This window comes from Sorex araneus, chromosome 2, assembly GCF_027595985.1.
Source record: "Sorex araneus isolate mSorAra2 chromosome 2, mSorAra2.pri, whole genome shotgun sequence".
Classification (NCBI taxonomy): domain Eukaryota; kingdom Metazoa; phylum Chordata; class Mammalia; order Eulipotyphla; family Soricidae; genus Sorex; species Sorex araneus.
The window spans coordinates 34,072,440-34,088,485 of NC_073303.1; the positions used below are offsets into that span (position 1 = coordinate 34,072,440).

At 36.8% G+C, this 16,046-nt stretch overlaps 1 protein-coding gene across 1 annotated transcript; it reads right to left on the reverse strand.

Moving 5' to 3' along the window:
- Positions 1-12,622: 12,622 nt before the first annotated feature.
- LOC101557103 (olfactory receptor 14J1) lies at positions 12,623-13,588 on the reverse strand. The gene has a single exon (XM_004619648.2). It carries the CDS (start codon positions 13,586-13,588, stop codon positions 12,623-12,625), a length of 966 nt encoding a protein of 321 aa, XP_004619705.1.
- Positions 13,589-16,046: the final 2,458 nt, after the last annotated feature.

Below are 16,046 nucleotides of genomic sequence, written 5' to 3' on the forward strand. Positions count from 1 at the left end.
GAGCACTTGGATTGTTTTCTGATTTTGGTAATTGTTATTAGTGCTTCAATTAAGTGCAAATGACTTTTCTGCATTGTATTTTTAGGTCCGAAGAATATATTCCTAGGAACAGTATTGCTAGGCTGTATGGAAACTTAATTTCTAGTTTTTTGAGGAATATACTTTTTTTTCCCCCAAAGGCGACAGCAGTTGGAATTCCCACCAGTAATGGATAAGTGTCTCTTCCCAAATCTGGGCCTGTATTGCTTGTTCTTGTTATTTTTGATGTGTGCCATTCTCTGTCATTAGATGATATCTCATAAATGTTTGTATTAGCATCTCTTTGATGATTAGTGACATAGAGTATTTCTTTTTCAATGTACCCTTTTGGTCATTTCTAATTTTTCTTTGAAGAATTTTCTGTTTATCTTTCACTCCATTTTTTGGTAGGGTTGAATTTTTTTGGGTTTGTAAAATTCTACCAGTGCCTCCTATATCTTTGATATTAACCATTTAATGAATGGGTGTTAGTTAAATAAGTTCCCATTATATGGACTGGAGCAATAGCATAGCAGGTAGGGCATTTGCCTTGCACAAGGCCGACCCAGGTTTGATTTCTCTGTCCCCTCAGAGAGCCCAGCAAGCTACTGAGAGTATTCTGCCCACATGGCAGAGCCTGGCAAGCTACCCATGGTGTGTTTGATATGCCAAAAACAGTAACAACAAGTCTCACAATGGAGATGTTACTGGTGCCTGCTCAGCAAATCGATGAACAACAGGGACAACAATGCTACAGTGCTACATGGACAGTCTTTGTATACTCGTCATTGTTTCCTTTGAAGCTCAGAAGCTATCTAGTTTAATGTAGGTCCATTTGTTCATCTTTGCTTCCACTTGTTTCATCCTTGAAGAGGCATTTAGCTCCAAAGTCATGGAAAGCTCTACTTATGTTTTTCATTATGTACTTTACGGATTCAGGTCTGACATCAAGGTCTTTTATCCATTATTATTTTACTTTTGTGCATGTTGAATAGGATAATATTGGTTTGTCCCTTCTGCTATGCCCCAGGGAGCTTAGGTTTATTAGGTTACACCCATCACAGTGTTTCCGAGACATTCCCATTCCTCTGTGTCTATCTGTAAACTCTTTCTTTGTGCTCTGTTTCCCCAACCAGTCAATCACCTTTATCTCCTCAGACCCTGTTAACTTGTAAATATTGCTTTTCTCTTCTCCTTATGTCCTTTGAAATAGTTATTTCAGAGCACTGTCCTTTTGGTATGGACACAGGAAGATAGTTAATGCTATGCTTTTGTAACTTGGGAAGTTAATTTACTCTGAATAATATTCACTCCTGGGCATCTGTTCTCTTGACTTAAACCTCAGTTGCCCTTATTTCCTAGCAACTGAGGTCTATATGAGGGACTGGATGGACCCAGGGCAAGCTGTGAGCTACTCTGGAAATGAAATGGTGCCATAGTACTTAACTATAAGTTAAGAGCATGATCATGGACAAATTCTGTCATGATCCAAAAAGTAACAACTGGATTAGGACCCTGCTAGAGTTAGGAAAGACTAATCTAGCCTGAGTACTGTAGTCTGAGATCTATAGCACAATGCCCCCTGGAGAGCTACCCTATAAGCTTAATGTATCTCTTATGGTGTCCATACAAAATTACTAATATTATTAAGAAGTAAAATTAAGATAAATGTTTAAATGATTGTTGGACTGAAGAAGGGAGAAACACATCCTAGGTGGTATTTCACCCTTGAGCAGATCTCCTGGCTGCAGGAGATCAGGAAGGGCTTTTCATATGTTGACTGTGCTACCAGACCTGGGTGTGGTTGCTACAGGCTAGGTTTGGAGGGGTGAGAGACAAGAGAGACCAGAACAGCCAGTTGGAGTGGGGAGTTCAGAGGGTCTAGCAAAGGGGACAGGATGAGATGGGGATGAAGGACAGGGTGAGACTGGAATGGGGAGTTTATTGAGATTGGAACAGGCACACAGGGAGAATGGAATAAATGGCCGCTGATCACCAAACAGCCTGGCCCTCGTTTCCTCCTTTGTCCACCCCTGACATTGGCTGTCCCAGGTGGGAAAGTGGCCTGAGACCACAGAATGCAGGCAGGAGAGAGCCAAGGGCTTCCTACTCATTTTATGAATACACAATGACGTGAGAAAGAGGTCTAAGTTTATTTTCTGCCTATAGTTGAGCAATTTTCCAAATACCATTTGAAAAGGTTTACTTGCTGCATTTCATATTTTTTTCTCCTTTATCAAAGAGTAATTTATCATAGACCTGAGGATCTGTCTCTGGATATTCAACTTTATTGCATTGATCTGAGGTTCTGTCCTTCATACAATACCATGCTGTCTTAGTTACTACTGCTTTTATGAGCATTTATTTTCCAGGTGCAACCCCCTTCTAACTCAGTTTTTTCTTCACCTTGTGCACTCAACAGCTGAAAAAAAAGAAAAAAAACATGGAAGTAATAGTGGGTCAAGATTTACAAAATAAAGTACTGAAGAGGAGGGCAGGTTAAGGGTTAAATGTGCCTTTGTAAATGCTTGGCTGCTTTGAAAGACCTACCTACTGCTGGGCAGGAAACTGTCACCAGATGGGCCAACAAACTGCCCTAGGAACTGTAAGCAAACATTTGCAGGGAAATAGTTAACAGTCAACAAATGTTGAGATATGCAAATGAAGCGACCTATCTGTGATCCCCTTTGATCTATAGGTGTGATTTCCCTTCGATCCAATAAGGTGTGATTCCCTTTGCTGCAATATGGGTGATTTTCCTTTTTCCCCCAAAAGGGTATAAAAACAGCTCACTTTTTGAGTTCGGGGCCTTGGCACAGTTGAAGGTCCCGATATAGCTATCTTGGCTTGAATAAACCTCGCGTTTGCAGAAAGAGTTGTCTTGGTTTTGTTCTTTTGTTTCTCCAAGCCTCCCCCGGGCAGAGATCTGCCACCCCTAACAGTACTGTTTTGGTGTGGTAGTTGTCATAAGGATATGTTGTAGTGACTTAACTATGTGGCTAACTATGTGGTTCTCTTCTTTGGTGTAGTCTCTGCTTTTGCTATCAAGGTTAAGTTTGTTTCATAGGAACTCACCATTGGGCTACACTAGCTGGTGAAAGGGATGTATGGAGACGTTACTGGCACCTGCTCAAGCAAATCGAAGATCAACAGGATGACAAGTGATACAAGTGATATATAGAAACTGTTTGGGAGTATTTCTGTTACTTCGATTTACTGGAAGAGCATAAACAGTATTGGAAATAGGGTCTCTTTGCGGGTCTGAAGGAACTAACTAGTGAATCCATCAGGGCTTGGACTTTGCTTTGAGGAAGAATTTTGATAACCATTTCAATTTCCTTGATAGTGATAGGCCAGCTTTGTATTCCAAACCATCCTAGTTCGGCTCGGGAGGCTATAGGAATCCAGGAATGTATCCATTTCATCTAGGTTCTTGTGTTTCATGGCATAAAAATTCTCAAATTTCTTATGCTTTACACTTCTGTGATGTCTATTGAAATATCTCCTCTTTCATTTCTGATTCAGTTTATTAGTGTTCTTTCCCTCTTTGTGAGCGTTGCTAGTGATTTATCAATTTTTTTTATTTGTTCAAAGAACCATTTCTTGGTTTTATTGTTCTTTGGATTGTTTTCTATATTAGTTCATTAATTTCTGCTATAAGATGTATTTATTTCCTTCCTCCTGCTTGCTTTGGACCCCTTTTGCTGACCATTTTCCAGTATTTTAAGTTTGCAATTAAATTATTTATGCAAGTCACTTCTTCCTTTCTGGAGTCTACGTTGTCTAATTCTATTTTGGCTATCCTATCTTTTTGAGGTGTTTGCTTGAAAAATTGCATTTCATCCTTCAACTTTGAATGTGTTTTTTTCTGACTATTTAAATGTGTTTCTTGCTGGCAGCAGAGTCTTGGGTTCAATTTTCTATTATATTTTCCCACTCAATTTCTCTTAATTTAGCCATTGACATTAAATTAACTTATCAACCAACTTTCTGCAGGAATTTCACATGTTGGTGGGACTTGTCTTTTTTATCCCTTTTTAAAAATTTTTTAAATAATTTAAATTTAAACAAAGAATGGAAATTTACAAAGTTGTTAATTGTTTAGATTTAGGCAACTAATATTTCAACACCAATTCCAATATCAATGTCAGTTTCCCTCCACCATTATATCCATATTCAATCACTACCCCCCAAATCTGCCCCATTTCTCATTTGTCAATTGACAGGCACATTACAAAGTTCCAGTGATTGCAGCTCATGTTTTCAGTGTTGCTGAGTCTGTGTTTTGTATATATTGCCCTACCACTAATCTGTCACAAATATAAATGAAGCAGTGATGCCTGTTCTATTATTATGTCCCATTCTCTTGTTGCTTAGATTATTTCTTTCGTTTTCTGTACTTCACTCTAAATACTGGAGTCAGGGACAATCCCTATTTTCACTACAATAAATTTCTTCATCCAGCATTCTATATACCACAGATAAGTGTGGTCATCCTGTGTTTGTCTTTCTTTATTTGGCTTTCTTCACTAAACACGGTATCTTTCTGTTCCAACCAGATTGAAACAGATCGCATGATTTCATCATTCCTTGCAGCTCCATGGTACTCTGTTGTGTATATATACTACATCTTTATAATTCATTCATCTGCCATTGGACACCTAGGTTGATTCCATATCTTAGCTATTGTGTTGAGTGCAGCAATGAATAATAGTGTGCATAAGTCTTTTTGAGAGAGTGTTTTTATGTACTGGGAAGATACCCAAAACTGGCATTTCTGGGTCATATGGCAGATCAGTTCTAAATTTACTGATATTTCTCCATACTGTTTTCCACAGAGGTTGTACCAAACAACATTACCACTAGTGGAGGATAGAGTTTCTTTTTCACCACATTTTCACCAACAGATTATTCATATTATTTTGATTGGAGCCATTCTTACTGGGGTGAGATGGTATCTTATTGTTTTGTTGATTAGGATTTCTCTGATAATAAATTATACTGAGCATTTTTCTATGTGCCTACTTATGGTCTGCCTGTCTTCCTTTGTGAGGTGTCTATTTATTTCCACTCCCCATTTTTTTTCTTTTTGGGTCACACCTGGCGATGCACAGGGGTTACTCCTGGCTCATGCACTCAGGAATCACCCCTGGCGGTGCTCAGGGAACCATATGGGATGCTGGGATTCGAACCCGGGTCGGCCGCGTGCAAGGCAAACGCCCTACCCGCTGTGCTATTGCTCCAGCCCCACCACTCCCCATTTTTAAATACAATTTTTGTACTTTTTTGTTGATCATTGTGAGTAATTTATGTATCTGGGAAATCAAAACATTATCTGATATGCTGAATATAAATATCTTTCTACTCAGTTTACTGACTTTTAGTCCACATTTCTTTGACTTTATGTACTCTACTGTTTATTTTTAATTTTGTTGCCTTTGTTAGCGGTATCAGATCATTAAAGGTGATTTTGAGGTGCAAATCTTGAAGTGTTATGCCTATATTTTCCTCAATGTATTTCTGGTCGTGTTTCAACATCTTTGATACACTTTGAATTGACTTTTGTGTGAGGTTTAAGATAAAAATACAGTTTTAATCTTACACAAAGTTATACAGTTTTCTCAGCACCATTTATTGAAGAGGCTATTTTTACTCCATTTTATGTTCTCAGCTTCCTTATAGAAAATTGAGCTCCAGCTTCCATGCCGTGACTGAAACATAATCACAAAAGTTTGTAAGTCTGTAACTATCTCATGATGATTCATTAAAAAATAAATAACAAAAAATAAAAAAAGAAAGAAAATTGAACTCCGGGCTCTATCTCAACCCATCAAAAGCCTTGATCCAGAAACACAGCAGTGAATTCCAGGAGACAACAGCTCACCAGAGACCTCGCCAGACCCCAGACCAAGTCAGTTCCACTGGGGCACCTCAGATGGAGCAGGTGTGCCCCCTCCGCTCCCTCCAGATGAAACCCTGGTGGCCACAAATTTCAAGAAGCAAAACCCAGGTATGTGGGCTTAAGGACTGAGACTCCGGGCATAAGGCGGTGGTGGAGATGGGCTGTTCCTTCCCATTTTCCCAACCCACTTGGGGTCCTGGCTGTCACGCCCACTATCTGCCTCCGGACCCCATCTCAGCATATCAATGACCTTGATCCAGAGACTCCCAAATGAATCTCAAAGTAGATTAACTCCCTACAGGGATCCCAACCATTTACAATTTTAGAATCCAAAAGAGGCCATGCAACTTCTCATGATATTCATAATAAGCAACAGTAAATAAATTATCTAGCATCTGCTCCTGGCAGGCAGGCTTGAATGGTGGTGAGAAGTTTCAAAATAATGGTGGTGGGAAGGTGTAATAGTGGTAGAATTGGTGTTGAAATATTGAATGTAACCAATTAATGTGAACAGACTTATGAAAATAAAATTTAAAAAAAGAAAGAAAACTGACAGTCCATGTATATGGGATTTTATCACTAAGTGTTTGATTCTGACCCTGTCTTTATTCCAGTACCATGCAGTTTTGAATACTTTAGTTTTATAATACTGTTCCAAATTCAGTCATTAAATACCTTCCAATTTCTTATTTGTTAATATGGCTTTGGCTATTTGTGGTCTTTTCTGATTCCATAAAAACGTTATTATTGACTTTTCTAGATCCGGAAGAATGCTATTAGATTTTGGATAGGGATTGCCTTGATTCTATAAAATAACTTAGATAGAATTGTCATTTTATTTTTTCCCCACACCTTATTTAAACACTTTTGTTTCCATTTTTTCTCCATTTTCCTCTGCTGACTGGTGTTTTTCTGTACATTATCTTGGAGCTTACTTACACTGTCCTCAACAACTGTTACTCTGCTGCTAAGGCCTTCCAGTGAGTTTTTCATTTTACCTACCAACTTTTTCAGTTCTGCCATTTCAGTTGGTAATTTCTTAATTTCTGCTCTCATATCACTTTGTCATTCTTTTAATTGTTTCTATACGCTCCTTCTACATCCTTAATAATTCTCCCCTAAATTCTTTATCAGAGAGATTACAGAGTTCATTATTCCTAGTTGAATCTTTCAGGCTACAATCTTTACTCACTATAAATTTCAATCCTATAATCTTCACTCACTAAGCCTGGTGCAGTTCTGTGTTACTTTCCCATTGTGATGTTTGCAGTTTGAAGTTGCTTCTATTGTGTTTTTGTGTGGCTAGGTGACTACAGTTCATGTAATTTTATATGTTCATAGTGACTTATGGAGAGGTGAGGATATGGGACCCAGGCTGGACAGGGCCAAGCCAGAGTGGCTAGCAGCTGTCTCCTTTTTTTCCACTTCACGGGCAGTGCTAATCCTGAACTGCAGGATAAGATGGTGATCTCGAGTATCCAGCTGATCCTCAATGCTAATCGTCACTGCACTTGCCTCAGTGTCCTCTCAATTTCTAGTATTTTGAAGAATGTCCATTTTGTTTTCCAAAGACTGGACCAATAGAAATCTCCCCCAGTACACTTCCATCTTTTTATTTTTTTGAGGGGTCAGAGAGCAGAGAAGGGTGAGGATTCTGATACACATCTGGCTGTGACCAGGACTTATTCTTAACTCTGCTCATGGTCCAAATCTAGAAGTGCTCTAAGGGACCATATGTGGTGCCATGGATTGAAACCAGATCAACTCTATAAGGAAAGAGTCTTGCATGTTGTACTATCTCTCTGTGTCCTGTTCATCTATTCAAATTTAGATTACTTTCATCATTCTTTCAGAATAGGCAAGACATTGAAACAACTAGGGCTGGAGAGATACAGCAGATAGGGCAGAGTTCGCAGTCCACCAGAGTTCAATCACAGGTATCCCATATGGTCCTTTGAATACTGCCAGGAGTAATTCCTGAGATTAGAGCCATGCTTAACCCCTAAGCATTGCTGGGTGTGGCTCCAAAACCAAAATAAATAAATAAATAAATAAATATTTTAAAAGACATTGAAACAACCTTGTCAACTGATGGATAAGCAAGTAAAAAAAAATGTAATATATCTAAAGAACATAAACATATATCAATTTATATTGCTAATATTTTATAATCAGAAAAATGAAGTAGTATGGGAAAATGAGGAAAGCATAACATTTGCAACAATATAGATAAAAGTTGTACATAATATTTAAAAACAGGGGCTGGAGAGATAGCACAGCGGGTAGGGCGTTTGCCTTGCACGCGGCCGACCCGGGTTCGAATCCCAGCATCCCATATGGTCCCCTGAGCACCGCCAGGGGTAATTCCTGAGTGCAGAGCCAGGAGTAACCCCTGTGCATCGCCAGGTGTGACCCAAAAAGCAAAAAAAAAAAAAAAAAAAAAATTTAAAAACAACTGACAGAAAGAAAATTACTATGTGATGTAAATTATATTTGGAATCTAGAAAAAATAACTCTTAGGAAAATATATTGTGATTCACAAGGCAGATGTTCTCTAATATTTGAATTTATTGAAAGTTAGTTCATTTTCTTTTCATTTTCAATTTTTTATTTAATTAAAGAGTCATGATATACAAAGTCACTGATAGATAAGTCTTAGGCATTTTCACTGAGTTTCATCATAGGAAGATAAGTACTACATGATCTAACACAAAAAAGTAAACTTCAAAAAATATCAAATTGTGCTTACATCAGGAGAGGATGGGGCTAATCGGAAGAGCATACAAAACTCTAGTTATAATATAATAATTAATTTGGTTTAATAGGCATTACATGTACAAACATGAATATAGTTAATACTACTCATATAACATATGAATATTATTTAGATAACAAACTCTCACTGTTCCCATCATATATATTTTTTATTTCTTTATTTTATATTTATTTATATGAGATTAATGTTAGCTGATTCTATTGTAATAATTATATCACCATAAGTACATAATAGAAAATTGTGCCTTAATGCCTTAAAAATAAGATTGTGAAGTATTCACTATTATTTTTCAACAGTGAAAGATTTATCATTCAAATAATAATGTCCTGTATTGTAAAAAACTAAAGCACGCCAACGGGTGTGTGCACTCATGGGCTCTCCGGGCTGCTCTGTCTCACCGCCCTCGTTCTGTGCTCTGGAACCGCTGTGTGTGGCTGTTGGTCAAGAGCAGGCGATGGAAAGAAGAAGGCCAAACTGGTTGCTCGATCAGTTTATTTCATTTCCTCTCTCTGCTTCTCTCCTGGCTCTGGATCTCTCTCTGGATCTTGCCTCCCAACCCACTCTTACAGCCTAGTTAAATCCCCCCAGCATGTGGGGGTTGGGGCATACACATAGGTGTGGTCACAATCAATAGGGGTAAGTTTCCTTTCCCTCAGGGGATGCTTCTCCTAGGACTGATTCTTTTTCAGCAGGAGGATCCACCCAAGGGCAGAGTCCCATGAGTGTGTTTCTCCTCTTCTTTTCCAGCAAACATATAAGCATTCATAATATTAATCATTTTGTATGGACACAATAAGAAATGCATTAAGCTTATAGAATTGCTCTCCTGGGGCCATCTCGATCTCAGACTACAGTGCTCAGGCCAGATTAGTCTTTCCTACCCTAGCAGGGTCCTAGTCTCGTCATTACTTTTGGATCATGACTGCATTTGTCCATGATCAAGCTCTTAACTTATAGTTAAGAATTAGGCACTTTAACAGATGATTGGCTAAAGAAACTCTGGTATATTTACACAATGGAATACTATGTAGCTGTCAGGAAACATGAAGTCATGAAATTTGCATACAAGTGGATCAATATGGAAAGTATGTTGAGTGAAATGAGTCAGAAAGAAAGAGACAGACATAGAAAGATTGCACTCATATGTGGAATATAATGTAACTGAGAAGTACAAGTTGGCAACGATGCAACTTCTGGCAGATATCTCTCTGGACTTAGTTACTAAAATACTAAATTACAGAAACCCAAAACTGAGAGGCTGCTAAGTGTAGTCACTCGACCTCATACCTCTTCATCCTCAGCAATGGAAAACAAATTATCTAATGCTTCCTTTTCAGCAGGTCTGACTTTAGGGGAGAGACTCTCCAAACAATAATAGTGAGTTTTGTTGAAATATTGTATGCAATCAAAGTGAAAGTAAAGTGAAATTTATTAGTTACACAGGCGGGGGGGGGGGCTTAGGGTGGGGGGGCTAGGGGCGTGGGGGGGTTTGGGGTGTGAGGGGGCGGGGTGGAGCTATACTGGGATTCTTGGTGGTGGAATATGAGCACTGGTTAAGGGATGGGTATTTGAGCATTGTATAACTGAGATTTAAACCTGAAAACTTTGTAACTTTGTAACTTTCCACAATAAAAAATTTAAAAAAAAAAAAAAAGAATTAGGCACTTTGGCCAGACCCATCTCGATGCCAGGGTAGCATATAACTCACCGCTTGCCCTGGGTCCATCCCATCCCTCGTTGGGGCCCTGCTTTTGGGGTGCTAGGAACTGAGGGCAACTGAGGCTTAAGTCGAGAAAGCAGATGCCCGGGAGGGAATAATATTTAAGGCCAATTAAATCCCAAGTTAAAAAGGCATAATATTGTCTTCTTATGTCTATACAAAAAGGACATTACTTTAAAGTAAATTATTCAAAAGACATAAGGAGAGGAGAAAGGCAGTATCAACTTATAAGTTCAGTGTCCTAGAAAGGTCTGACTTTACAAATTAACAGAGTCAGATTAGGGGGAAAGCTGATTAGTTGTTTTGGGGAAGAGAGCATAGAGAAGTAGTTACAGATAAACAAAGAAATGGGAGTGACTCGGGAGCACCTTAATGGGTGTGACCAGGATGAACCTAAGCTCCTTGTGGCAAGGGGGGAAAGGACAAAGCAATTAAAATACACTGTATTTTAATTCTTTGTTCAATATGGTTTCTTCTTGACCTTGAGAACTATACTTGTCTCTGTTAATTAGAAACTTTTTATGGAATTAAGTTTAAGAATTAATAAATCCCATGGAAATTTCTCTGTCTTGGAAGAGATAAAACAACTAATAGAAGTCTATTGATATTATTAATACATGCAGGAGATGGAGAATGAAAAAGAAGTAACTAAATATTGGGAATAAATTAAATAAAACCTGTGATCACTAAAATTATTTCAATTATCTAGAAATAGTTATGACAAAAGAACTTACTAATGATTATTAACTTATTGATTATTATAACATTTCAACACAAGCTATTCACCACATGCATATACAATAAAATAAATCTTGAATATTGAAAATAGTGTAAAATGTTTTAAAAAATTAATTATTTGAAATATCCTTATGGAAAAAGAGTAACAATTTCTGATCAAATTTGAGGACATCAATATATGTCACTAATATACACAATTTTCATCAGTTCTACTTGCAATAAGAATAAGAAAATGTGTTGCCTTTAAATATAAACATAAAAGTACTTTCATGTGTGTTTTGAAAGAATAATCATAAAAAGACATAAATAATACTCTTTGAGTCCCAGTACTTGGATGTGCAAGATCCTAAGTTTTATACCCAGCATCACATGACCCCTAAGGCCCCTGTAACTGCTAAGCCATCGCATTAAACTATTTGGTCTGATTGGTCAGGTACAATTGGCTGTGATTCCCAGGCACCTTGAGAACTGTTTTGGAGTCCCCTAATTACTCAGCACTACACTCAATATTCTGTATAACTATCATTATAATACATATTTTAATTTATTTCAAAAATTGAGGAAAATACATTACTGCACTTTTATGAGTTATAAGTTTTTATTGAATTTACATTATGCTAAAATTAATAGGAATTTCAGATTCATAGGATCTATAAACAACATATTTATTGGTTCAAACATTTTCTATTCCACACGTGGATTCTGTTTCAGAGACACAGAAGTCATGCCCTGACTAACTCTGTAAAAGATAAACATGCCAGACTTTTCTTTGTGTCATAAAAAAAAAAGAGGATAAATATTCCCAGTAGTTAAAAATAGATACCTGGTGGCCATTTTGTTATTGACTTAAATGTTTTTTATTAATATTACATACACACATTGGGAAACCAAATATTTTCAACAGAGATAAATTACCTGAGGCTAATTTGAAACAATATTACTGTTTTTATTTCATAAATATCAATAAAATTAATATCTACTAAATTTCATGTGATTGAATAGTGAACATGTGGCATAAATTAAGGACTTGTTTGAAAAATTTCACATATAAAATGCACAAATTTTGGAGACTAGATAAATTATAACATGAAACACTATTTTAATGACAGAAAATAAAACTAACATGAATATTTAATTTGGGACCCACTGGAAACCATATACATACATCATCGATAAGTAACATAAACATTGTTATGTTATCTGACAAGAGCATTCCAGAATCTTTTGTTAACACTGACATTAAATTTTGAGTTTCATAGCTCAAGCTAAATGCCTTTTTTATTTCAGAACCACTAAGAAAATGCCTTAAACTAGTAAATTGGGAAAGGAAGACCAATATCTTTATAAACAGCATCTTAAAATTTTAAGAATTATACTTTGAGAAGAAAGAATATAAAAGTTGGAAGGTGTTTAGAGAGGGAAGACATAATATGAAATATTATAGCTAAAGTTTCATGTGTATGATTCCTTAGAGTTTAAACATGGCTTTTAAATATATCTTTCTCTGAGCAAACTCTTCCTTTGATAGTATTTTCCTTAGAGCAGCTTGCATGGCTTCATTCCGTAAACTATAAATAACTGGATTGATTGTTGGAGGTATTACGGTATAGAAAATGGAAAACATGAGGTCCATAGCTGATAGGGAATCAGAAGGAGGCCTCAGAAACTCAAATCCTGCAGCTGAAAGGAAGAAGGTCACTACAAATAGGTGTGGTAGACAGGTAGAGAAAACTTTGGTTCTGCCCTCAGCAGTTGGGATTCTCAGCACTGCAGAAAAGATGTGAACATAGGAAAATATGATGGAGATCAAACAGACAAATGCTGCTGAGGTCGTGAATGCAGCCACTGCAATCTCGTTAATAAATTCATAAGAACAAGCTAGTTTCAGCATCTGAGGAACATCACAGAAGAATTGATGAATGATTCTTTCTCCACAGAGAGGTATGGAGAAGTTAACAACTGTGTGTAAAAGCCCAGAGAGACCCCCAGCAACCCATACAGCTATGACAGCGTGCTTGCAAGAACAGGGATCCATAATAATTTCATATCGCAGTGGTTGACATATAGCTACATACCGGTCATAAGACATCACTGTGAGGATGGCAACTTCTGACGAAGCCAGAGCTATGAAGAAGAAAACCTGAAGAATGCACTGACCAAAGGAAATATAACCATTGTTCACAAGAGAGTTTGCAATGGACTGGGGTACTGTAACGGAGATGAAACATAGGTCAAGAAGAGACAAATGCTTCAAAAAGTAATACATGGGGGAATGGAGGCGATGATCCAATGTAGTTATGGTGATAATGAGGATGTTTCCTATTAATGCCAGCACATAGGTAGCCAAAAACAGCAGCGCATGTAAAATCTGAAATTTTCGATCATCAGAAAACCCCATAAGGTAGAATCCATTCATTGATGTCAGATTGGCCATTGTCACTGTGAAGATAACAAATATGGTTGTTTAGGAAGTCAAGTAGGAATAGTGGGAAAATAATATATGTTTTTAATATGTGTCAGTTAAGAGTATATTCAGCATAGACCCACTAAAATCAAGATGGGTCTACCCCCATGGTGATTAGTTAACATTTTATCTCTATTAACACTTTATCACTATTTTAGGGGGTTTCCAAAGTGGCCAGGGGCCACTTTTGGTGATAATTGAATAAGAAGATTTGGTGTTAGACAAGGTGATGCAATGGTGTTAATACACAGGGTTGTTGGGGAGTATGAGACTTTGCTGATAGTGCATGGGGTCTTTCAGGTATGCACCTTTGGCATTCTGTAGGTCATGAAGTACTGGGTCTCCAGTCAAGTGCCTGTGACCCCTGAACTACCCCCCTAGCCTTTAGTTAACATTTAATTCAGAAAAATATAAATTTTAAAAAAAGAATCCCTAGCACCCAGAACAGTAAACGTGGACAAGGTGGCCCAGCATTGCAGACCAGAGAAGAATCCCATTCTTGGGTCCTTGCACTAAACAACTGGCCATTTGATAATTGCTTGTGGGGACGCTGAACTTCCTAAGCACCATTTGAAAATGCCCTAAATAAAATTAAGTTAAACTAGAACCCTTAAAATGTGATAATCTCACAAATGTTGAAGATGTTTTTAGAATTTTCTGGTGAAGAGTTTAGATAATTAAAATTTTTGGAGTCCTATTGTCAACAAATTCAGTGAAAATAATAGTGATATATTAATATCATTGCATCTATACGTACATAATAAATTAATATTAGAATTCTAATATTAAAATGAATAAAATAAAATAAATTTATTTGCATCAATATGGATAAAATTTATATTACTCTAAATAAAATCATTCAGATGGAAAGACAAGCACTACATGATCTAAAATATACGTGGAATTTTAAAATGCCAGATTTGTAATTTAAAATGTAAAATATGCAAAATATGCCAGATTTGTAACTTACAGTGATATGTTTTTTAAATTTTATAAAAGATAAATTAACTTTACATTTTACCCTAGTGGTAATATCACTACTAGGAAATTCCCTCATCATTATTGTCAGTCTTCTCCGGTATGGTACATAATACATAGGTACTAAGTACCTAGTTAAGTATTTATACACATTACTTATTCAACTTAACACATAAAGATGATAGTTTTCAAGTTACTCTAAAGACATTGCTGTATATTCTATTTAAGAAATGGAAAATGGTTAATAATCACTAAACTAATATCTTTCTCTTTGTTGTAGTTTATCTTGCAAATGCACTGAAATTGATTTTCAGGGAACATCCTAGAAACACACTGTTCAATAAAAGTATGCAAAATGATGGAGAGATGCCTTTAACTTTCTCTCTTTAAATAAAATTTACAAGACTTTTCTGAGTTAAAAAGGGACATGGCAGAGATCTAAGAACAAACTTTTAGGTACTATAAAGTTTTAACAGGTGCACAGAATAACACCAAGTCAGTGACTGAAAAAGAAACATTTACAGAGGAGGGACAAAACCAATGGGGAGTAGCATAAAAAGTTAGTGGAAGAGACACATTTTCTATGGAATAATTGTACAATAATAGCAGTTATTATTTCAAAAAAGCTACGTTTAAAATAAGTGCACACTATCACAATTACCACAGTAAAGGCATTTGTAAATTTTGTGAAAAATCATTCATTTGTGAATTTTGAAGGACTCAAGATGATAGTAGTAAACAAAATGATATCTAAGGAAAAAGAAAGTATGGGCTGATGTTTATAGTAGAGCTATAAACCTAAATTATGAAGAAGAAGTATTACTCACCAAAGTAGATTTTAGTGAGTAGGAGAAAATCTCATATAACTCAGAGGTTGAGCTTCTTTATATTAAAATCAACATTCTGGTTCAGTCTTTGAAATGCTCACCCAAGGAAAAGACCAAGATATCTTTACTTAAGATCTAATAGGAAGAATAGACAGAGGGATCTGATTTAACTTCATTCTAGGACTGTGATACTTGAAATGAAGCCAATACTATGCAGGCACTAGGGAACCAATCTGTTTAGCCTGTTTAGCAATTCAAGTAAACATTGCAAGTTCAAGGCATGGGGCTTCAAGGAGTTCTCCCTTAAGGAATTGCCTCTGTAAAATAGCTAATTAACTTCTTGGTTGAACTGAATTTTACAGGTATATACAGTCTAGGGAGCAGAAACGTTGAAGATAACATTTTACATACTACAAACATTGGTTTTCTCTAATCTAGCAAGAAATATTTTTCACCCATTAACAATTTCAATGTAATTGATAAACTACCAATTTAAGTATATTTTCATGGATTTCTAAGTCATTTGGGCTGGAGCGATAGCACAGCAGGTAGGGTGTTTGCCTTGCATGCGGCGGACCCCGGTTCAATTCCTCCATCCCTCTCAGAGAGCCCAGCAAGCTACC